The sequence below is a fragment of the Marmota marmota genome, unplaced genomic scaffold (genome assembly GCF_001458135.2).
Source record: "Marmota marmota marmota unplaced genomic scaffold, marMar, whole genome shotgun sequence".
Taxonomy (NCBI): Eukaryota; Metazoa; Chordata; class Mammalia; order Rodentia; family Sciuridae; genus Marmota; species Marmota marmota.
In genome coordinates, this window is record NW_026000005.1 from 28,799,370 (window position 1) to 28,823,048 (window position 23,679).

The 23,679-nt window shown below is 37.6% G+C and overlaps 1 protein-coding gene and 1 long non-coding RNA gene across 4 annotated transcripts in view; one reads left to right on the forward strand and one right to left on the reverse strand.

The window, feature by feature from the left end:
- Lancl1 (LanC like glutathione S-transferase 1) overlaps positions 1 to 10,339 on the reverse strand; it is a 32,547-nt gene extending 22,208 nt beyond the window's left edge. The window contains exons 1-3 of one of the 3 annotated variants that reach the window (XM_015481328.2): positions 10,219 to 10,339; positions 9,879 to 9,975; positions 6,270 to 6,387 (exon numbers count right to left, since the gene is read on the reverse strand). In XM_015481328.2, the coding sequence (XP_015336814.1) occupies positions 6,270 to 6,387; positions 9,879 to 9,959 (199 nt within the window). In that variant the 5' untranslated portion in view covers positions 9,960 to 9,975; positions 10,219 to 10,339. Of the gene's footprint in view, positions 1 to 6,269; positions 6,388 to 9,878 lie in introns of all 3 variants that reach the window. The other 2 variants (XM_015481327.2, XM_015481326.2) reach the window with 2 other exon arrangements.
- Positions 10,340 to 18,429: 8,090 nt separating this feature from the next.
- LOC125618350 lies at positions 18,430 to 23,320 on the forward strand. Its single transcript, XR_007349639.1, has 3 exons — positions 18,430 to 18,550; positions 18,936 to 18,942; positions 23,286 to 23,320. It is a non-coding gene; the product is annotated as an uncharacterized LOC125618350 (long non-coding RNA).
- The last annotated feature ends 359 nt before the right edge of the window (positions 23,321 to 23,679 follow it).

The window sequence follows — 23,679 nt, forward strand, 5'->3', positions numbered from 1 at the left end:
CCTGCTGCTCTAGCTGAAAGAACATACTGTAAAGAACTCCTGTAAATCTACTGGGAGGAGAATTAGGGTAAAAATGAACAACTCATGCTTACTGCTGGCATATGTCATATATCAATATAATGATAGATTATACTTCAGTGTACTAAATTTTATAAGAGAGGATGCTGGTGAAAAGAACTGAGGTTGTTTCTTTACAATATCAATTATTAACAGCTGTAAAAACTACTGATTGATTTCAGGTTATGGATGATAATGCATTTATCAAACAAGTCTTTTCAAATACAAGCAATTATGAGGAAAGTCTTAACCAATGAATTTTATATTCAGAGACCACATTGAATATATTAACATAGGATTAGGGGACGGGGAAAAACACCTATATAAGAATGCTGGAGATTTCATTTTTCTAGCTGCAAACTGCCCATATGTTTTTCCAGGATTTACTTCATGTAAATAACTACTAAATAACCTTTTTTTCTTGTAGACTTAACAGGAATTCCTCTTGCTGTTCAATAAGGCTTCTTTTCCTCTTTCCTTCCAAATCCCTTTTTTGCTTCACCAGGAATTATTCTTATTTTTATTTTTAGATAAAACACTTAAATCTGACTTGTCATAAGCCATTTCTAAAATGTTTGTAAAACATGAGTTATCGGGTCGTCATTGCTCAGATTATTCCATTTCATAGCTTAAGTAAATAATCTTTGCTTATGAAATGTACAGAATAAAATGCAGAAGCTGAAAATACATGCAAACATACACTCATTCAAAGGTTAAATAATAGGACTCAAGAGCCAAGTTTGTTGGGCTGAACTCTAACTGTGTAACCTACTAGCTGTGTAACCTTGAGAGGTACTTGACCTTGCTTTTCTTCATTTTTCTTGTTTGTGAGATGGACCCATGCCATGGAGGTGTTCTGAGAATTAGAATAATGAATTAACGCAAACAATTAGGATTGTACCTAATATATAATATTAGTTATTGGTGTACATTCACACACATTTTTGCTCCTATCATTCGAATGTCTTAGTAACTTTTAAGATGAATTACGTTTTGATCTTTACTCCTGTGCTTCAATAATCAAATGATATATGAAACTGCATACCAATGACCCTCATTCCCTTGGAAAACAAAAATTCATTCAACACAGTTCATTATTAAATTACTGAATCCTTTTTCTGAACATTAATGTATAGTAATAATCTTGTTACCTCTCAACACTGTCTGAAAATTTGATTAATCACAATGTCTTATTCCTGGATGAGAATGAGAGAGATCAGGGGGATTTGTGGCAAAAATTGCCTCACTTGAAAATATGAGACAGCTTTGGGGTTTTAAAACATTTTACCTTTTCTCTTTCCTAAGTTCAGGGCATTTTTACTTCTCTGTTGTAAAGAGAAAAAGGTAAGAGTCAGGTTATCTGCAAGTCAACTTGACTCAGCTTGTGATACTGCACAAGGATAACCTATAGGTATAAATATGTAAGCTTCAGTGGCAAAAGTTTGAATTCTAATAACTTACTTTGTTAGTTACTTTTGTCACTATATCTCATTCTCTGCTTCCATTTAAGAATAAAAGCCAAGTTAATTTCACTTGTCAAATAGTTTGCAAAGTGAATGTACAGTACTTTCTAAAGTGATCATTTGCTTCTTTTAAATTTCGGTTTAAACCTGTACATATCACCCTTACCAAGCAAATATTTTGTATATGTGAATTATTTAGAATATTTCTATTTCAAATCTTAATCTTCTTGAACTAAACCAGCATTGGCTATGGAACTACAATATTACTGGGAAGTAAACCATAACAAACAAGATGGTAAAGTTCTAATCTTAATGGTTATTTTCCAAAGCACATATGGCATAAAGAGATGTTATAGAAGAAATTTTAATAAGTACCCCATCATTGTTGACCTCATTTCTTGCTCAAAAGACAGACAATGGGAAAAACTAAAAGAGTAAAGGCTTTTGGTTTTAAGTATGTGTTAATATTAAGCCCAAATGTTGCTGCATCTCTTCAGTAGAACTCTCCAAGATCAACTAAACAGTGAAGATAAATCTAGACACAGCATGAACAAAGCACTGTGAAGATGGGCAGCCTAGTTTGTAGCTTTCTTTAGAGTTATGAAGCAGAAATACAGGTGTGTAACCATTGGATTTAATATGGACTGATGCAATGGTACAAACAAATTAAGGACTTTAGAATCCCACAACAGCAAAGAGTTTGAGAGGAAGCACAATGGACAACTGTAATCAAGCTGCAAAAAGAGCAATGTTTTGCAGTATTATGTCTGGAACCAGTTGCAATTCCTTCTAGACTTAAGTTATACCTACCTTTAGAAAAATCATTCATGACTTGGTGTTTTGGTTCTAGGCTTTACAAAAAAGATTATAATTGAAATGAAGAAAAAGACTTAAAAAAGAATAAAGGTGTTCTGAAACAAAATGAATCTGCCAGGAAACAAACAGCTGGCAAAATATTGCTTAGCACATTTCAAACTATTTCATGATATTGATAAATTTATTACAAAAATTCCCCTCCCAACAAAGTAGACAGAAGTTAGAGATCCTTTTGCAGATGGAAAAATTGAGATTTGTCATTTAAATAGTTTGTGCAAAACACTGGAATAAAAGAGAGGATCACTTTTCTTGCTATGTAGAGGAGTTACGGCAGAGATGACGCATTTTATTTCAAAATTCACTCTCCTTTAAGTAACAAAACCTTGGTTAACAGACTACATTTACTGTCTTTCCTTATTAACAAAAGTGACTGTGTTACTGTATTCCAGCCAAGGCAAGCTAAGCAGAATTGAAATAATGAGTGGGATTTCCACAAAGTCTTTTTAAGGACAGGGAATGTATTCTTCTTTAACTTTTCTTCCTTCCAAGAGTCTGAAAAGCTGATATAATGGCTGGATTTTTAGTAGTCACCTTTTTTTTTTTGTTTGTTTTGCTTTTTGGTATTGGAGAGTGAATCTTGGGGCGCTAAACTACTGAGCTACATCCCCAGATCTTTTTTGTATTTTACTTAGAGACAGGATCTCACTGAGTTACTTAGGTCTTGCTAAGTTGCTGAAGTTGGCTTTGAACTCACAATCCTCCTGACTCAGCCTCCTGAGCCACTGGGATTACAAGCATGCACCACATCTGGCTTAGTGGTCATCTTAATCAAAAGGCAGACCTAGTGGCTGAGGGATGATGAAGCAGAAAGAAGCCTGCAATCCCATTAACATCCTAAGGCTATCATATTAGCCCTCTCTCAGCCTCCTTTTACATGAAAGAAAAACAAAAAACAAAACCTTATCTAAACCACCATAATTTTGTTGAGTATAAGCAGTTGAACCAAATGTATCTCCAGTTCAAATTCCACCTGAACCAGCAATAGGTATCAAACAGTATTTCTACTGGAGAAGAAAATTTAACACAATAATTTAAAATCCTAATTATAATCATGTAGTTTTCTCACACAAACTATATTTAATGATAACTTGCAAAAGCTTTCATTGCACACTGACAACAAATGCTCAATCAACATCAATGTTGAAGAAAGGAAGTTGTAAAGGTTTTCTATAATAAGCTAAAATTTCCCCAAATAATGAAATTAAAAAAATATTTTTTAGTTGTAGATGGACACAATATCTTTTCTCTTATTTATTTATTTTTATGTGGTGCTGAGGATCGAACTCAGGTCCTCATGCATGCAAGGCAAGCACTCTATCATTGAGCTACAACCCTAGCCCAAATAATGGAATTTTTGACAAGTAAAAAATAAGTGCAAACAATAATGTAATATTTATAAAAATATGGTGCAAAAGTTGTTGCTGCACAAAGTTAAAAAGCTATAATTCTTGATTTCTAAAAAGTATCATTTTTAGAAAGAACATGGGCATGTAGAAAGCAACATACAAATACATCATCATATAAACATTGCTTTGACACCCAACATCAAGTATTTTGATTGTGTTGTTTGTAGATGCATTTTTCTGGTAATAAAATTGAAGTTACAAATAGACAGTAGTTGGTAAACTACAAAATAATGGGAAAAGGCATTAATATTATGAACTTCTGTGGTCAAATCAACTTTAATTTCTTGTGCAACTCAGAGCTTTATGTCATTCAGACTGTCTCAACACTGAAACAGGGCAGCATTTAACTTAACAAAACACTAGAGGAGACAGTCTGTTTTATGTGGGAATAATGGCTTTTTAACAGTGTTCGATTAGGGGACATTAGGAATCTTGCCTTGAAAGCCATTAGCAAATTTATCCAGAAGATTTTATACTACATCATAAAACAACAAGAAACTGAAGATACCCTAAATGGCTTAGTACGCCAATTTGCTTCAGATACTTGCCATATAAGCTGCTTTCAGGAGCCAGTAATGAGCATTATAGATACTCAAGGATAAAAGACACTGACATTCAAAGGAGATGATGCCAGACAGCCAAGAAAATAAACAACTTGCATTTTATTTTGGAGTGAAATTTATTTTATTTTTCTACAGAAAGCCTAACATTTTTTTTTTTTTTTTTTCATTTTTGTGGTGCTGGGGATTGAGCCCAGGACCCTGCACATGCAATCTATGCATATACTCTCCCACTAAGCCACATCCCCAGCCTAGAAAGTATAACTTTCAATTAGTTTCTCAACTAGCTCTAGTAGTTAGGGAGTCTGAATAATAGCTTTTCCTAACATTGTTCAACTACTTGAAATCACTCCCCACTTCTTTTCCCCCTAAAGCAAGATATCTTGTAATAAGTAACAATATAAGCTCATCTGAATGGCTGATTTAGGGGTTAAGTCATTCTTTTGTAATCAGTCCTAGAATTAAGTCTAATAATCTGTCTCAGCCTCTCTCTATCTTCTCTTTGGCCAGGGATAATAACAGAAACTCCAAATATATTAGGAAAAGATTTGAAGTCTAGGCATTACATATTATTACCATGTGGTAATCAAAAGGAAAGCTAAAGACAACTTGCATTGTATTGGTCCTATTTTATTCAAATTCTGATAATTTTAAATAAAGAACAGTATTGTTCACCAATGAGATTAATCTACTAATTACACCACATATGAAAAACAGCAGATAACAAATGACAATTGTGGTAACTTCCTTCTTAAAGCAAAATACTTTCATTTTATTCTCATCTTAACAGTTCCAATGTTAAGCTTCTAAAATCCACAAAATCATTAAACTTAAGACAAATGGTTCAACATTATCTAGTCCATTCTTTTTTATTTTGTAAAATACTAATCTTAAAGCTCCCCAAAATTACAACTTTGCTGACTCTACCTGCCTTCCCCATCCTTGTAAGGAAAAACCGAATCACTTATTACTAAAAAGGATTGCTAAGAAATTGCTGTTGTACATTTTTTTCATAAAGAAGCCCTTAAATTTCACTTCATATATCACTATCTGCAACAGGAAAACTGATGCTTGTAAAATGGAAGTTGGGTCCCAATCATAACCTAGGAAATCAAAATATCTGCTATATGACCCAGGAACCTACATTTTAATGAAAAGCATCGTGTCTTCAAATGCAAAGCTCTAGAATACAAACTTGTTCCTCCATTCATCAAAATAAATGGGAAACACTGGGTCTCTAAGACTATGCTTTCTCCAAGATTATAACATAGCTTGTCTTTTTTGTCTCTCTAAATTAGGTCAACTAATTTTAGTTCTTCAATTTTCCTTCTTGGTTTCTCTCTCATTTTTTTTGACACCAATGTACTATTTGTTCCCAATTTTCTCCCAAGCTTTAGGTGTTTGACATAGGTACACAGCAAATGCAAAACAACCAGCAATGATCATATGAATTAGTTCATGAACTCAATACTTTACCCTGTGCGCTGGTTACAGGACAACTGTTTGATAAATGATACTTCTAGATATATTTTATTCCCTGAGGATAAATCCTTCTTATCTGTTACAGGTACTATGCTTTGAAACTTTTCTTAACCTCTTTCCACTGAATTCCACTTCCAAACTTATTATGTAATGCTTAAAATCAGTTTTTTTTTTTTACTTCAGAAAGCTACTAGCCATCCAAGTGTTAGGCATGAATATGGGCAGTATGCTTACCATGCCATAAATTCTGGGAACTGGTAACAGCCCAGAAGCCTGAGTTGAGAGCACAGCATCTCCTAAAGGCAGTGACTCACAGGCAAATGCAAAAAGCACTGAAAGGTGTGCCACTCAGCCAGACAGCACTTGAAAGGTAACACAGTGGATCTCATATACAATGCTTATGCCAGCTCATTAGCACTCTGTACCTGTCCAGCCAGTGTAACCAGTGCCATCCCGAGGATCTGCTGACTTTAGGCCTCTTTCCATTTGCTGAAGGAGCTCTCGAATCTTATTGGTCAAGCGCTGTGAGAACTCAGGAGTCAACTGTAGGTATTAAGGGAAAACAAATATTAAAAAACACGGTCTGAGCTGGATGCCCATGCCTGTAATCCCAGCAACTTGGAAGGCTAAGGCAGGAGGACTATGAGTTCGAAGCCAGACTCAGTAATTTACTGAGGCCCTATGCAACTTAGCAAGACCCTGTCTCAAAATAAAACATAAAAAGGGCTGGGGATGTGGCTCAGTGGTAATGTGGCTCTGGTTTAAATCTCTAGTACCCCCCACCTCCAAAAAAATCCCCAAAACAAAACAAAAAAACCCACCCCAAACAAACAAAAAAGAAAGAAAGAAAAAACGTGGTCTGCTGGGTGTGGTGGCTCACACCTGTAATCCCAGTGACTTGGTAGGTTGAAACAGGAGGATAGTTTGGCCAAATCAGCAAGACCCTGTCTCAAAATAGAAAAGAAAAGGGCTGGGATGTAGACAAGTGGTAGAGCACCCCTGGGTTCAATCTCTAGTATAAGATGGGGAGAGAAATTTTAAAAAATTTTAAAACATGGGCCACCCAACCTCCTGGAAGGCACTTCATTTCCACCTAGACCACATTTTTCTACCGGGAGAACTTTACAATTAACAACAGCATGTTAACACAACTTAAAAGTATCACTACATTTTTCTATTCAAGACAAGAAATATTGTTTTAAGTTAAATGTTTTCTAAGATTTTCCACCTAATAGTGATCATCTATTATTTGAAACAATATTTTTATTATAATGTAAAGTCATTATTAAATTAAGTATAAATTAAAGGTGTTGTTTTTAACAGTAACACTGGACTCAAGCAGTTATAATAACATATTTCAAAAGAAACTTGTGTTTTTGTTGTTTTAAATAATGGAAAATTAAAAAAAAAAATTTGGCAAAAAATATAAAGAAAGCAAAACAAATTCATGCACATCAGGAACCTCAAGCTGAGTAGAAAGAACTTGTCAAACCTACCATCAAAACCCATACCCAGGAAAGTGCCTGGCAAAAAGAAAGGGCTTCATAAATACTGCTGAATCAATGAACCTGGCTATATCCTCCCCTGTTATTAGTTGAAAGATCTTGTCCGCCTCATAATTTTTCTATGTTTCAATAACCTTCATAAAGTCAGGACAATAACACCTGCCCTACCAATTTCAAAAGGAATTCTGAAGATTAAATGAGATTGTGTGTTACATTTTTTCTCAGACATAAATGTTGACATTTTTACAATTTTTTTTTAGTATGCCAAGGGTATATGACAAGTAATAACTTGGATACGGATTGAAAGTACACTAAAGTTGGAGATCTGGGGTTAAACATAACATCCATATGAAGGCCTACAGATGTTGGGCATATGAAAAATATTTTTAAAGTTCTATATATAGAATCTTTAAGTGTCTTAAAAAGTCACTTTAAATTATCAAACATTTTAGGAACTTGCTGTGATTCTCAGACTTGGATTTCACAAACCAATATAATTTCAAAACAATATAAAGGAACATCACAAAGATTCAAATATTTTATATTACCTTGTGAGTATGGTACAAACAAATCGAACCACTGCCTACTGTCATCAGAATCCCATTTTTTAAAAATGAGTATCTTAACAGTGTAAAGGGTAAAAAGGCAGTATAAAGTTAATAATAATAACTTAAGACATTAAGATTCACTTCTTAGGAGCGCTATTGAAAAGGCTGATCAGATTTTCAACCACATCTGGCTTTACTCTGAAGCACCACTATGATTCTTAACTTTAGGCTCTGAAGATGAAACTGCATTGTTTGACAGACATATTCCCATTATTTAATAATTTCTGTCAAAAGGTTAAGATTTCAACAAGACTTGAGAATTAAGTTTATTATGATAAAATATACTTCAATATTATTATAAAAGGTCTATAAATCTCAAGTAGATAGAAGAGTGTGAGAATACACCACCTTCTGTACATAGATCATGTATAATTTATCATCTTGCCTGGCCTTACATTGAGGGGCCAAGAATAATGAGACTGCCTCAGCCTGAGAAAGGGAAGTTACTTTCTACTTGCACATGCTGCATTTAATAAAGGTGACTTGCCTGAGAGTATCGATTACATGTGGCAGACCACCAAATTATTCAAACTCTAGCAATTACATGAAAAGTCTCTAAAAGTCCTTTATTCCTGACAGATGCCAGAAAATAAAAGAGTTTCTTATTGAATGAAATCTTTATGTTTACAAACGAAGGAGGACAGATCTCCAGGGTCTGTCTGATCTTTTGTGTTCAACATTAAACAATTTTAGAACTGGTATGCTAGTTTCTTTGTAGGATCTGTCCAAAAACTGAAAGACAATAAATTACATCATGATTTGGGGGCCAGAGTTTAGATTTGAGGGGTTTTTCCCCTCAGAAATGAATTAATTTATATATGTAATTGATAAGTAGCCTAAATAGCAAGTTACATTTTTATTAAAGGCTTCTATCACTGGGACACATCTTCTAGTGTTTTCTCTGCCAAGCCAGCATGAAGCAACACATCCTCTTCTAACAAGACAAGGCATATACTTCAGCTTCCAGATCTGCAGGGCTAGGCAGAATGCAGGCCCATCTGGCCAACGGGAATCCATCTAACTTCAAGATAATGATGGAAAAAGGCCTTGTTGGCAGCTAATAATGGCTTTTAAATAATCAGATTGACCCTAACTCCATACACATATGGGTAGCCTTCTATACTACACTTTCTATCCCTCCTACCTGCATTACTGACCCAAATTAATCTATAATAACTAGTGTTTTAAGGGAGGAACCAAAAGAGACACATAAAGTTAATTTGACAGATATGAAATCTGTAAGGTCATTATATAAAATTGAGTGTGTGACTGACAACTTTTGAAGAAATACAGTGATATGAAAAAAAAAGATGTGTCTAATCTAACTCAGGATTTCCCAAACTAAGTATTATTAAGCAGAGGCCTAAGAAAACAGAGGCTCCTGAAAGCAAGTGCTTTCAACCTTCATGGAGATGTCCTGCAAAGGGTGTCAAATAATTTCAGGCGTATTTTCCATCTTTCTCTTTGCATTATTAGTTTAAAAGCGTCCTACCACACAATCAGTTTGCTCTCATTATTACCTCATCCACACTTGTGTACAATCATAAAGGAATAACATCATGGCACCATGAATACCATTAGGATTCCTCACCTCTCTTTGAGAAGCAAACCAAAATGTATCAGAAGTGCCAAACACAGGGCAAACTGTGCAACCGCCAATTTTAATAATTTATATCCCAGAGACTGAGGTTATTTCTTTATTAATAGCATTAATAACTTTATCTTATAGCCAACATGTTCAAAGAATGCACTTTAACAAATAGTTTATATATGTTGAAGTTATCTTTTATATTTGTCCTCAAATCACATTTTTTAAAATGGGAATGGCATCCACCTAAAGCAAAACTGAGCTCCTTTCCGAACGCTTGGAGGGTGGTGTAACGGGCAGGTAGGGATGCAGGCAGATACACCCCAAACTCACCCTCCCAGCAGAATCAAAGTAGCATTCGGCCAGAGATTTGTTATAATCGGCATAAGGATTCGGGAAGGCCCTTTGAGCCATGCTGCCGGAAGCGAGCCTGCAGAACAGGGGGAAAAAAGATCCTAGGTTGAGTAAGGGGCCTCGCGAGTTGCGAGGGCGGCAGCCGGCGCTCGTGAACGCCCTTCCTGGCAGCTTCTTCCCGGCAGCTCCGGGGCAACTGGGCGGTATCAGCGGTCCGAGTGGACACAGGGGCCCCGGTCGAATAGCCAGGGCACGGCACCTTCGCGAAAAGGCTGCCAGGGCCCGAAACCCACCGAAATGAAGAGGACCCGTTTCGCACCCCACTTCCCCAAGCCCGTGGTTAAAAGCCAGCGGTGAATCCTGAGGCCTGAAGCTTCCCTCCGCCTGGGCCTCACACTACGCAGCCGCTGACAACAACAGAGGCGGCGCGATCACCGCCCACTTCCTGCCAGAAGGACCAATCAGAGTCTTCGCCGCGGCCAAGGCCCGCCCCCTTGCTTTCAGTTTATTAAAGGGGCAAGAGTGTGATTTCTAAAGGATAATGCAAGGTAATTTAATTTCTGGGTAGCAGCAGTGAGGACATCTTAAAAAAGAAAAAAAAAAAAAAAACCACATGTGCCCAATAGTTTCTACTCTTCTTTTAATGCGAATTCAAATCCATATTTATCGTAATTGGTTAAAAAAATCTGGAGAAGGAAAAACAGACTGTTTTGAGATCTGAACATATATCAGTGTTACTACTGCTCTGAGGAAATAAAATTGGCATTATAATGACTTTCTACAGACCTTTAAACCTTTATGTTTGTTTAAGAAAAATAAGAAAGAAAAGAAACAAAAGTAATAACAGGACCACCATTAACAAAAACAAGGAAATGCTGAAAAGAGGGATAATAGGTGCTTTGGGGATAATTTATACTTAAGGGCATTCTAGAGGCCATGTGAACACTCAAATGACAATTGATAAAACTTCAGGAAATGACTTTATAAAAACCTAAATCACAGCTCTTACACAATTGAATTTGTTATAGCCAAAATGGGACCATAACAGTAGATACTGAAGCCCTTAAAAAATGAGGCAAACCGAGCAAAAGATTTACAAAACACAATTTCAGTATAGAAAGAGAGAGAGAGAGAGAGAGAGAGAGAGAGAGAGAGAGGAAGAAAGAAAGAAACCCTTAAATCCCACCTGGAACACATTAGGCCCATTCTGTTGGTTCAGAAAATTTTGGACTCCAGTTGAAATGGCAAAGTCACTCCTTTTCCTCCCCTTATTTAGTGAAGGATCCTAGCCTTCTACTTTCAATTGTTGAAGTTCAGCTCCTACCCCAGTTATGCTTACCCTGGACCAAGTTTGTCCCTCTGTGGTTGCCATCCTAAGCTTTCTCAGATTTTTTTTTTTTTTAACTGTTGCTCTCTCAGAAAAACATTAGCTCCTTTACCTCACCAAATTCATGAAGATTTAGTAGAGACTTTTAGTGAATCTGAAACTGGACATTGTTCCTATCTTTAAAAAATGGTTGTTTGGAGAAGCAACTCATATTAGAGAAAAGGAAAAGGAATTAGAGGTATTTGTTAATTTGCTTTCATTAATCATTAAGAACTTAGTATGAATTTTTATCTTACTCATGGCCTTTATATGAGCAATTAAAATCATATTGAAGTGTCATATTGTAGCATGGAGCATGGAGTTGGGTTTTTTTCCTTGTGAATTCAAAGAATGAAATACACAGACACGAGGGTAATACCAAATTAACAGGATTTATTGGAGTAATAAAAAAGAACAGAGCTTCCAAAGGGGAGGAGTCCCAGGAGAGAGATACCAAAGAATGGCTGTTGTCTAAGGGTTTACATGGGTCTGTAAGGGTTAATGGAGCTAGCCCCCTCTCCAATCCTGGATAAGACACTTAATGTCTATGAAACTCTTCACTTGCTCTTTGGTCCAATCAGATGACTGAGTCACTCCTACCCGCGGCGCCCTCCCCCCTTGTTTTGATGGGGGTCTGGGTACCAGGTAGCAGGCTGGGTAGTATCAGTTTTTTTCTTTTATTTTTTCTTTCTTTCTTTTTTTTTTTTTGACTACACAGGAGTCAACCTGACCTTGATGAGTCCTCTTTTGTGTCTGTATTTTCTCATCCCTGCTGAATAGAAACCTGACCTGAAGGAGCCCAAGTTTCCTGCCTGTTCACTTTAACCCTTTCTCCTTCTTCAACATTTAAGTACATTTAAGATTCATAGGGGGAGCAAGGCATCATATCACAGCAGCTAGCATAAGTAGATTGTACTTAAGCAAATGAAAGCATGAAATAAGAAAAGGGAAAGAGCAGAAGGAGGCAGGGAGAGAAGGAAGAAAGAGCATGTTATCTTGGAGGGCAGCCTCCCAAGACTGAAGTAGCATATACTACATGGATAACATGAGACTGATTAGGGGCTCTCAGCCTCAACACTATCGATGTTTTGAAACAATGCTTCTTTGTTGGGGGGTGCTTTCTTGTTCACTGTTCAGCAGTATTCCTTCCCACTACCCACTAGATTCCAGTTCCAGCCCCCCAAGTGGTGCTGGGGATGATTCTTCCAGGTGACAAATATCTGTTCCTTGGGAGGTGAGGGCGCGACAAAATTGATCCTATTTTTGTGGGGGTGGTATAACCCAATTGGTATAACCAAAAATGTTTAATAAGATCATATGATTTTATTCCAGTATCCCCATTGCAGATATGGCTTGCTAGAATAATGTTAGTGAATTCTCAGGGAACTTTTGCGTATGTGTTGAAAACGCTGGTGCAGAATTGGTTTAACTATATCCTTGGGATTTAGTACAGCATCATCAGTGCATTCAAGACCCTCTTTTGTCTCCTTCCCGGTCTTTACTTCCTTCCCATTATTCTCCTCCAGAAGGCAACTAGTACAATGTTTAACTCATATGTCCTTTGAAAAAAATGTCATGTTTAGTGAAATCATGCAAGAAATACTCAATAACCTATATTTAGATCTATCTGGATTACTCTATGTACAGTTTGCTATTTTTAGATAATTGTACAAAAGTTTCATAGTATATACCTTTATATCAGTTTGTATTATGTTGCCAATAACACAATACCACAGACTAATTAAGGTATGAAAAAGAGGTTTGTTTGGCTCATGCTTCTGGTTCAAGGTCAGGAAACCACAACTGGTGACGGCAGAGTCCTGAGGTGACACAGAGCATCACGTGTGTGACCGTGTGTGTGTGTGTGTGTGTGTATATGTGTGTGTATGTGTGTGCATGTGTGTGTTCTCTTCTTGCTCCTTCTTATAAATTTACCAAGATTCCGTTCTAAGGGCTCCACCCGCACAAATTTATCCAATTCTAATCTCTCCCAAAGGCTCACCTCTAATATACCTTAGGTAGATTAAGTTTTCACCCTCTTACTATTTCACATTTGGGATTAAATTCCAACACGTGAAGTTTTGGGGAACCCATTGAAACCATATCAAAACCATAGCAGCTTCTATCTCATTTTACTAATCCTTTTCCTGAGTGATGGGCATTATTTCTAACATACCACAGCTAGGAATATCCAGGTATGTTTTCTTATAGAACTGGGTATGTGTACACCTGAGATATATGCATCCAGAAGCTAATTGCCAGATCATAGAACATTCTCATTCTCCCCCAACAATGTTAGATTACTTTTTAGAACCACTGGACTAGTTTATCTTCCCTCCAATAGTCTCTAATATTTTCTGTCATTACCATATCCTCTCCAGCACTTTGTATTATTTAGAATTCTAATTTTTTCATTCTAATAGGTAACATTGAATCTCATAAATGTTTAAAGTTTCCTTTCTTTTGTTGCAAATGGTACTGAGCTTTATATATAGACTGGCTAAACAGCTGGGATTAACTGACCACATTCTTTATTGCATTATTTTCTTGTCAATTTGCAGGAGTTTGATTTCTTTTGAAAGGCATATTTCAGATTTTGGCTTTAGATTTTGCAAATATCTTCTTTAGTCTTCTAATTTTTTCTAGGGTATCCTTCATTGAATGGTAGCTCCTTCATTTTTTTTTAGTTGTAGATGGATACAATATCTTTATTTATTTTTATGTGGTGATGAGGATCAAACTCAGTGCCCCTACCACTGAGCTATAGCCCCAGCCCTAGCTCCTTAATTTTGATGAAGCTGAATTCATCAATTTTGACACTGGGATTTGAGAATCTTCATGTTCATATGAAAGTTCAGATGTAGTCAAAGCATGAATAAGTCCTCTGTTTGTTGTGAAAACCCCGAAATATGAATTTTTGAAAACCATGTGATCTTGCTCTTCCTCCCTTCATTTTGTTAGAGAATCAATCCCGAGAATCCCTCTTTGGTACCTGTGATTGACATTTAGTACTTGTATTCATCTACTAGGGCTGCCATAACCAAGTATCAGAGACTGAATAGCATAAACAACAGAAATTTATTTTCTCAAGGCTAAGGATAGAGGTACTCTACCAAGATTGATCTCATCAAGATGATGGCAGAGTAGATTTCTTCTGTGGCATTTCTCCTTGGCTTGTAGATGGCTGTTTTCACTTGGTTTTCCTTACTCTGTGTTGTCTGGCTCCAAATCTCTTCTCAAGAGGACATGATCATAATTGGATTAGAATCCCCTCCAGTGACATTTCTTAACCACAGTTACCACATTGGAGATCCCATTTCCAAATATAGCCAGATGCTGTAGTACTGGGAATTAGGACGTCAGCATATAAATTTGGGGGCAACAAGGTGGTCCATAAAAGTCTATGCTTTCACCTATAGTCATGGTGGTGGAACACATATGTGATTAACACAGATTTCACTGTCATAGTTTCTCAAGAACCTTTCCACTTTTGATAAATTTAGAATGATTTTAATGATGTTCCTTGCTGCGGTTGGGATGTGAGGTGTCCCCCAAAAGCTCACGTGTGAGACAATACAGGAAGGTTCAGAGGAGAAATGACTGTGTTCTAAGTGTCTTAAACCAATCAGTGATTTAATCCCCTGATATGGGTTAACTGAGTGGTAACTAAGGTGGTAGGGTGTGACTGGAGGAGGTGGGATTTGGGACGTGGCTTTGGGGTATATGTTTTGTATCTGGAAAGTAGAGTCTCTCTCTCTCTGTTTTCTGATCACAATGTGAGCTGCTTCTCTCTGCCACGCTCTTCCATCATGATGTTCAGCCTCTTCTCAAGCCCAGAGGAATGGAGCCAGCCTTCTATGGACTAAGACCTCCAAAAACCATGAGCCCTCAAATAAGCTTCCCCCCTCTACAGTTGTTCTGGTCAAGTTTTTTTAGTTACAGCAGTGAAATAGCTGACTAAAACATTCCTCTTCTTAATTTGTGAAGCAGTCTTGTGTGATCTCTCAGGAAATAAAAATTGTATTACTGTCTTTAGAAGAGAATACTTCTAGAAATTTAGGAAAGTTTATATTAAACAAAGAAAATAAACATCATTTAAGGGCCCTTTATTTCCATTCTAAGACCCCTCAATTTCAAAATGTTATAAGGTGCATTCAGGTAAAATCTAAATTATGGCTATAAAGAAGCCCCCGAACACAATCCTTGAAGTAGAAATGTATTTATCTTAGTTCAGGGTGGATTTTGCTCCATGTAACCATTCAGAATTGTAACTTCCTTTTATCTCACTCTGTCACAGGTGAGAATTAAGTCATATGACCATCTCTAGCTGCCTGGAAGGCTTTGAAATGAAATCTTCTGAGCAACTGCATGTCTAGCTATGGTGGAACAAAGCGGAGATTGACTTTGATGGGCATTTAGTGGTCTCTAACACATAATGGAAGTTCCAGTAGTGGAGACTACCTGCCTGCTGGCAAAACAGCAACATTCTTATGTTACTGTGGTCTTTCCTTCTCCCCAACCTCATAGCAACCACACCTTCTATTTCCTCCAGTATATTCTCTTTAACTTATTTTAGCAGCTGGATCATTGATCTATGGTAGAAGATAGACTGTGAAGCTACATAGTCTTTCTTTTTTCCTGAAAATTTTCCTCTCTTAAACATGCACATCACACACACACACACACACACACACACACACACACACACCAGGCAAATGCCTTTTAGGTCCCCCACCCCCCCATCATACACACTTCCGAGTATCATGTCTTCTTCTTGTAGAGGGTATTGTATTTCCTTTTCATTTTAAAGAAGGTGTTATCTAAGCCTGAGTTTAATATCACCATCTTGTTTGAACATCTATCTGAGACTGTGTACTAATGAGGCAACTTTATGTATTGTTCATGGTATAAAACTCATGAATTGACTGAGCTATCTCCAGTGGAGGAAACAGATATAGCCTGGGCACACTAAGGTACCCTTTTAATATTCTGGAGACTGTATTTCCATGGCATTGGCAACATTTCCTCCTTGCCTTCTCAGGATTCTGATTAGTGTGCTGACAGATTCATTTCTCTAAATGTACCTGCTGGGTGAAAGTCACTATTAGGTGAAACAGATGATCTGGGGTTTCCTTGGGAGACTAAAAAGATTGTGAGTACAGAAAGTTGGTAAAGATATACAAACATTTACACTGTTTATTTTTCCTCCCTATACTTATTTAACACTTGAGCAGGGCTCTTGGTCAACAGAATAGTTTACATCTTTGTGGGCAAAATGAAAAAGAGGCTTTCCCCTTTAATGTTGAAAATATGAACCTGTATTGTGTTAAAATCGTGCAGCCTCCATTCTCTGTCTGCTTGAAATTCATGGTGAAGGTGAGGATGGCCTCTTACCTGGGGTCTTCCTCTTAAGAAGTCATTGATCAGGTAGATTCATTTGTTTCCTCCCCAACCCAACCACACAGAACTCACCCACAGAATAGATGATGTCTTAGCAAAGCCCTGTTGAGGCGTTCTTCAGCATTTAAGTCCAGCCTTCTGGATGGGCAAAGCATCCAACAGAGACCCTGACCCTTATGATGTTTCTTCTAAGCTCTGGAATTGCCTAACATAGGTAATTTTCAATTGTTTAAAATAAAGTCTTCAAAAATTTCCAACTTGCATGGTAGCCACGGTATTTGTACTTCATTTTCTTTTCCATTGGCCACAAGAGGCAAGAGTTCAAATGTATAGGTGGGTAACTGTGCATCCATAATAGTTTATAATAAGAGGTGGGAGAAGCTGCTTCACCAGGGTAATATGGACTTAGCAGTAGAGTTTATGGACCTAGAAGGACGCTATGAATCTAGCTGGTTCAGCCTGCTACCACCTTGTGGGATCATCTTGAACTGAGCACATTACTGGTCTGGCTGTGGTGCAGGGAGGTGGAGGGACAACGAGGCCATACCAGCAGGAAAGGACTGGGCCCTTTGCCTTTACTACATCTGGACTCTGTCAAAGCCTGGGTTGGAACTGTCTTCAGCAATGGCTGAGGAAGTGAGAATGAAATTCTCGGGTATGATTTCTTAACCCTTGAAGGCTAGAACTTGTAGTCCTAGGTCAGACAAAACTGTTGCCTGGTTAATTCCCCATTTCCAGACCACCGATTACCACACATTATTTTGCTTCAGAAGCTTATTCAAAATACAGATTTGTACACCTCACTGCCATAGATTCTGATTTAGGAAGGTTTGGGTTGAATCTGCATTTTAAAAATGAATGTATGAATCTATTTCATATTAGGGTCCAACATACTAGGTTGAATCTTTGTATGATTCTCTTGCAGACTTTTGATATATGTTGGTTTCAGTGAGAGAAGAAAAAAATCCTGAATATAGAAACATGGCTCTAAATGGTAACAGACTGAAATTCTGTGAATTATTATGTCTTCCAGTGTACATTTAGGGCATTGTAGTCTGTCAAATATTTCTTTGACTACAATTAAAAAAAATAAGAAAATAAGAAGAAATGTCTGTCCACTCTAACCTATGCCAATGTGTACCTATAGGTAGTTATTTTACCCACATATTTTCAGAGAAAGAACATTCATAACTACTTTTGGCAGTCAGTTAGGATGTTTTATATACCCTTATTTCCCCAGGATTTCTTTCTTAGAGATGACTTAAATGTCTCTCAAATAGAAGTTTAAACATATATTGAGCAGGATGAGCAACTAGTCAGGAAAGTTTTTGGTGTTTTTTTTTTTTCCATTTTTTTATTGGTTGTTCAAAACATTACAAAGCTCTTGACATATCATATTTCATACATTAGATTCAAGTGGGTTATGAACTCCCATTTTTACCCCAAATACAGATTGCAGAATCACATCGGTTACACATCCACATTTTTACATAATGCCATATTAGTAACTGTTGTATTCTGCTACCTTTCCTATCCTCTACTATCCCCCTCCCCTCCCCTCCCATCTTCTCTCTCTACCCCATCTACTGTAATTCATTTCTCTCCTTGTTTTTTTCCCATTCCCCTCACAACCTCTTATATGTAATTTTGTATAACAATGAGGGTCTCCTTCCATTTCCATGCAATTTCCCTTGTCTCTCCCTTTCCCTCCCACCTCATGTCTCTGTTTAATGTTAATCTTTTCCTCCTGCTCTTCCTCCCTGCTCTGTTCTTGGATGTGAGGGCGATCTGGCTGCGACATCTGTCACCCCATTGATCGCCAGGGTTGATTCGGCTGATCTGGCTGGCTAGGCAGGTGTCCCCTTCCTCCCTCACCGCTCCATGTGTGTCCCTCCCTCCCGAAGCTGCTCACTCGGTTGAAGAGGACGACCTTCCCCGATAGAGGAGGACCGTTCTTCGGTCAAGGGTCAAGAGTAGCTGCACTCCCCTGCTAGAACCTCCAAACAAGCTCTCAAGGTCCATTTGGTGTTTTTTTTTTTAAATAAATTTTCAAACTTACACTTGATCTTCAGACAGAATAATTTCATTTTACACCTTTTTTTTTTTAATGGGCCAAAGCTCTTTAATAAAACTCCACACTGTTAAGCCAGGTGCTACTCAGACAGATGCTGTGGGTACCCAGAGGTTTGCTTTCACTCTGTGTGCAAAGGTTCATAAACTGTCCAGAGCATTTGAGGTAGGTGGTAGGAACATAAAAAGGCCTAGAAGAGGAGATTGGTACATAGCCTGTTCCTACTGGCAGCATCTGCTGTTCAGAGGGCCTTCACAGTCACCAAGCACTTTACCATTATTCCCTTTGTCCTTGGAATAGTCTCCTCTGAGTAGCACCACGCATCATCCTACCTTTACACATGATGTCACCATCATACTAGTGATGACACCAGAACTTCTGACTTGAGAGCTAGTATGTATAACAGCCCTTATCCCCCTATCTTAGCCCAGAAGGCTCCAACCTTCCATGTCCTCTTCTCTATCCATGCACCCTGTTGACATCAGGGCTCTTGGGCCACTGCACAGGACCTCTCACAAATCCCAAACAAATTCCTAAGTAATTCTTTCTGCTCTAAGGCTTTATTTCCTACACACTAGGTTGCTCTGAATATTAGAGTAGAATTCAAATAAACTGGTAGAGATGTACACGACTGTTATGGTTTGGATCTGAAATGTCCCTGAATGTCACGTGCCAAAGGCTTGGTTTTCAGCCTGTGACATTATAAGGAGGTGGTACAATGTTTAGGAGGTGGGGCCTAGTTGGAAGAAGAAGGTCAGTGGAGTGGCACTCACCAGTAAAATTACTCATCACCTTCACTCCTGCCTCTTATAAAGTCTCAAGCCATAAATAGAACGCAGACAAATTCTTGATCATGGTTTAGCATTGCTGGATTCTAGTCCAGTTTCCAATAGATTCCTCATTTCCATCTGAAGACATTTACTGTTCACATTCTCAGCATTGTGGTCTTCTCAGCCCTCATCAGAATCATCCATTAAGTTCTGTTTACAACATTCTTGGCTTTCCTGTAGCCTGCTTCTCCAAACTTTTCCAAACTCCTTCCATAAACCAAATCCATAAGCCTCCTCCATATCTCAAGGTGTATAACAACAGCAAAGATTGTCCCTCTCTTTGGTACCAGTTTCTTGTGTTATTCAGTTTTCTATCTCTATAATGAAATACCTGAGGCATTTAACTGATAGATATGAAAGCTTTATTTGGCTCATAATTTTGGAGATCGATCCATGATTAAATGAATCCACTAGCATTAGGCCTCTGGAGAGAACATATCATGTCAGGAGCATATGGTATAAAACTGCCCACCTAATGAGTCAGGAAACAAAGACAGTCATCGTTTTTTATTGTTTAGTTGTTTTCCATTGTATGTTTATATCACAGTGTTACTTCATCACCCATTACTAAACATTTGGGTTGTTTCTAGTCATTGACCATTACCAACAAATCTTCTTGTAATGTGTACAAGCCTTTGCATGGCTATATGATCTTGTTTGTCTTGAGGTTCATATTCTCTCAGAAGAGGAAAGTCTGGGTAGTATGTTAACTGTGTTAACTTTAAGAAACTAATAAACTGTTTAACAAAGTGATTGTACCATTTTACACTCCCAGTAGTAGGATTTAAGAATTTCAGTTCCTCCACATGCTCACCAACACTTAATGTGTTCAGTTCTTTTAATTTTAGCCACCTAGTGGATTTGTAGTAGTATCTCATTGTGGTTTTAATTTTTATATTCCTATGCTATTAAAAACCTTTTAATGCTTATTTGTCAACCACATGTCCTTTTTTGCTGTGTGATATGTCTATTCAAATCATTTGCCCTCCCACTCCCGTTTTTTTTTTTTGGGGGGGTGGTGCCAGGGATTGAACTTAGGGGCACCTGACCACATCCCCAACCCTATTTATTTTATTTAGGGACAGGTCTCAGTGAGTTGTTTAGTGTCTCACTTTTGCTGAGGCTGGCTTTGAACTCGTGATCCTCTTGCCTCAGCCTTCCTGAGCTGCTGGGATTACAGGTGTGCGCCACCACCTTGGCTCCACTTTTTAAATAGTGGTTTGTCTCCATAATAGCATTCTGAACACAAGTCTTAGGACATATAATTTGTACATGTTTTCCAAAGCGGGGCTTGTCTTTTCATTTGATTAACCACGTCTTTAAAGAGCATGTAATGACTGACTGTTCCTCCATAGAAGAACAAGTGTCTAGGTCCCTTGCTTCAGTCTGGAACCACTCTGAAGGAACAACTTAGGTCTAGAGTTCTTCATGGGATGGGATGACAACTCTTGTGCAAATGCATTGAGGGTCAACTTCTCTATCCACTTGATCTATCTCTGCATGGCTCTCATTCCAGAGAACGCTATACCATGACCTCTTCCATGCAAGCCTCCACCTCAAGTCAGTTTCCAGGAACCAAACCAATAATGTTGACTTGTGTCTGTTTTTGTTTGCTTTATATCTTTACTCTGTATATGAATCACTTCTTCTATACAAAGAAGAATGTATACAGAAGCACATATTTATTTGTCCCTCACTATCATTTCTAGAAAATGAAGCCTAACTCAAGAATACTCTTAAATTTCTACCCTCTCATTTCCTTAAATAAGCTACATATAATTTTCTTGGAAGGGTTTACTTAATCACATGCCACTGATTTTTATTCACATGGCTCTATCTGTGGTGTCCCCACCCGTATTTTTCCGTGTTACCCTGTGGTCTTTTGACCTCAATCATTTAGATATTCAGCAGAAGGAATTGCTGCTCTCTGCTATCTTATAGCTAGACAGTAGAAATGATAGATGAACTTCATATGTCACAGATTCAATCTGATTCATCTGAATTTGTGGCAGTTTAGTAGTTTACAAATGGGAGTGACTCAGGCAGCTGCTATGGGGTGGAGAACACAATGGGGTTGTCTGAACCTGTATTTGCAAAACACTTGACTAAGACAGAAAAGCGTCAGTTGTGCACATTAAGGAATGAAAAGAGAGGAGGTTGATGGAAATTACAGGATTGTTCCTCCAATTCACTCCTTGACATGGGTATTGTTTGAATGACTTCTTGTCCTTATGTTTGATATTATTTTATTGGTTGCTTGTTATATTGTGATACTCCTTTTTGGTTCAAAGCTAAATCTAATCCTTCTCTTTTATGAATTCTTTTCCCCACAGTTTGGTTTTTCTCATTCAAGCATTTGGATAGTAACTTTACCTTTACACATGTTTGTGCTCCCAGCCATATGTATCAATTTGTAGAAAGTGAAATAGAGAACAATTTAGCATCAGTGAAATGTCAGGAAAATGCCCAGAAGGCACCATTGCAATACTTGAGCTTCGAATTTTGAGAATGGAATTAGGCCACTAAATCAGTTTTCCTGCCTGTGTCATGGACTATGGGGATGTGTCCTAGTTCTTTAAAAAAATGGTATCTGCATCTCACTCAGTACAACTCTGTGGTGGGGACCTGTGGGAAACCTTTGGACTTAAAACTAATTGAATCTGCATTGCAATCGCCTTTTCTTTTCTTTATTAAATCTCTGTTTTGCTCCACAACCTTTCTCTGTGCCTTGCTTGCATTATTCTTTTTTAAAGCTGCACAAATTGGCTATTCTCCAAGCTTAAATGAGAAGAAAGAAAAAGAGAAGACAAAACTAGAACTGAATCATACTTTTCAGATGCTGGGTGTAACTTTTCCTTTTGTGTTAGAGGAGAGAACACACCTCCACTGGTATAGAAGGGAGAAAAGCTAGTTGTCAATGCAAAGTATTATTACATCTTCGAGGTCACAGTTGAAGCTAAAACATCCTTTTTATTTCAAAAGCGAGGGAGGATAACATACATCTGGGCTCATGATTATCATTCAGACCCATACCGTAAAAACTGTCTGATTGTAGGCTGAATTTGCTCATGACCACATTTCTTTTCCAGGGCGTGACAGATTGTGGTTTTTCAGCTGTCTCCTTATTAGCATGCTGCCTGTCCCCTCTATCTGCTTTCACTGCACCTGCTCTGATAGTGAATGTTTTGTGTATATAGGTACCATTGCCTTCAGAGATTAAGGGCTCACTGCAAGCAGAAATAAACCAATGGATTTATCAGCAACTATACAAATTCTACCCATCTTTTGGACAATAACTGAAAAATCCCTCTTGGGAAAGTAGTTTTTTGTTTCTTAGAATTGTAGGCTAAAAATTTACATTTACAACTCTGCCTATCTCCCCTTTCCCACTCTCTTATTCCTCCTATTTTTGATTTATAATTGCATTTCACAGCCCCCCCAAAATAGTAAAGAGCTTATTTTTAAATAAACTATAAGGAAAAAAGTGAATTTTTTTCCCTAGTAGGTTTACTGAGATTTTTCTAGTAAGTCCAGAAGTTTAGTATACTGCAGATTTATGCACTTTATGAATAGATTTTTTTAACATCAGCTTTTTCTCTGCTATGATTAAAGGACTCAACCAGCACAATTGTAGAGGAAGAAGAGTTTATTTTAGGGGTTTATGATTTTAGAGGTCTCAATGCATAGACCGCAGGCTTCATACCTCAGCTCAAGATGAGGCAGAACATCATGGTGAAAGAGTGTGGTGGAGGGAAGCAGTTCACATGATGATCAGAAAGGAGAGGAGTGGGGAGGAAGGGAGGGAGGGAGGGAGAGAAGCGCTCTTCTTGCCAAATACAAAATAAATATATATCTCCAAATCACTCCCCCGATGCCCCACCTTTTCTAGCCATACCCTACCTGCCTTCAAATACCACTCAAATAATCCCATCAGATGATCAATTCACTGATTGGGTTAAAGCTTTCATAGCCCAGTCATTTCTTCTCTGAACCTTCTTACATTGTCTAACATGTGAGCTTTTGGGGGACACTTCACATCCAAACCATAACACCTTCTGTTATATATATATATATATATATATATATATATATATATATATATATATATATATA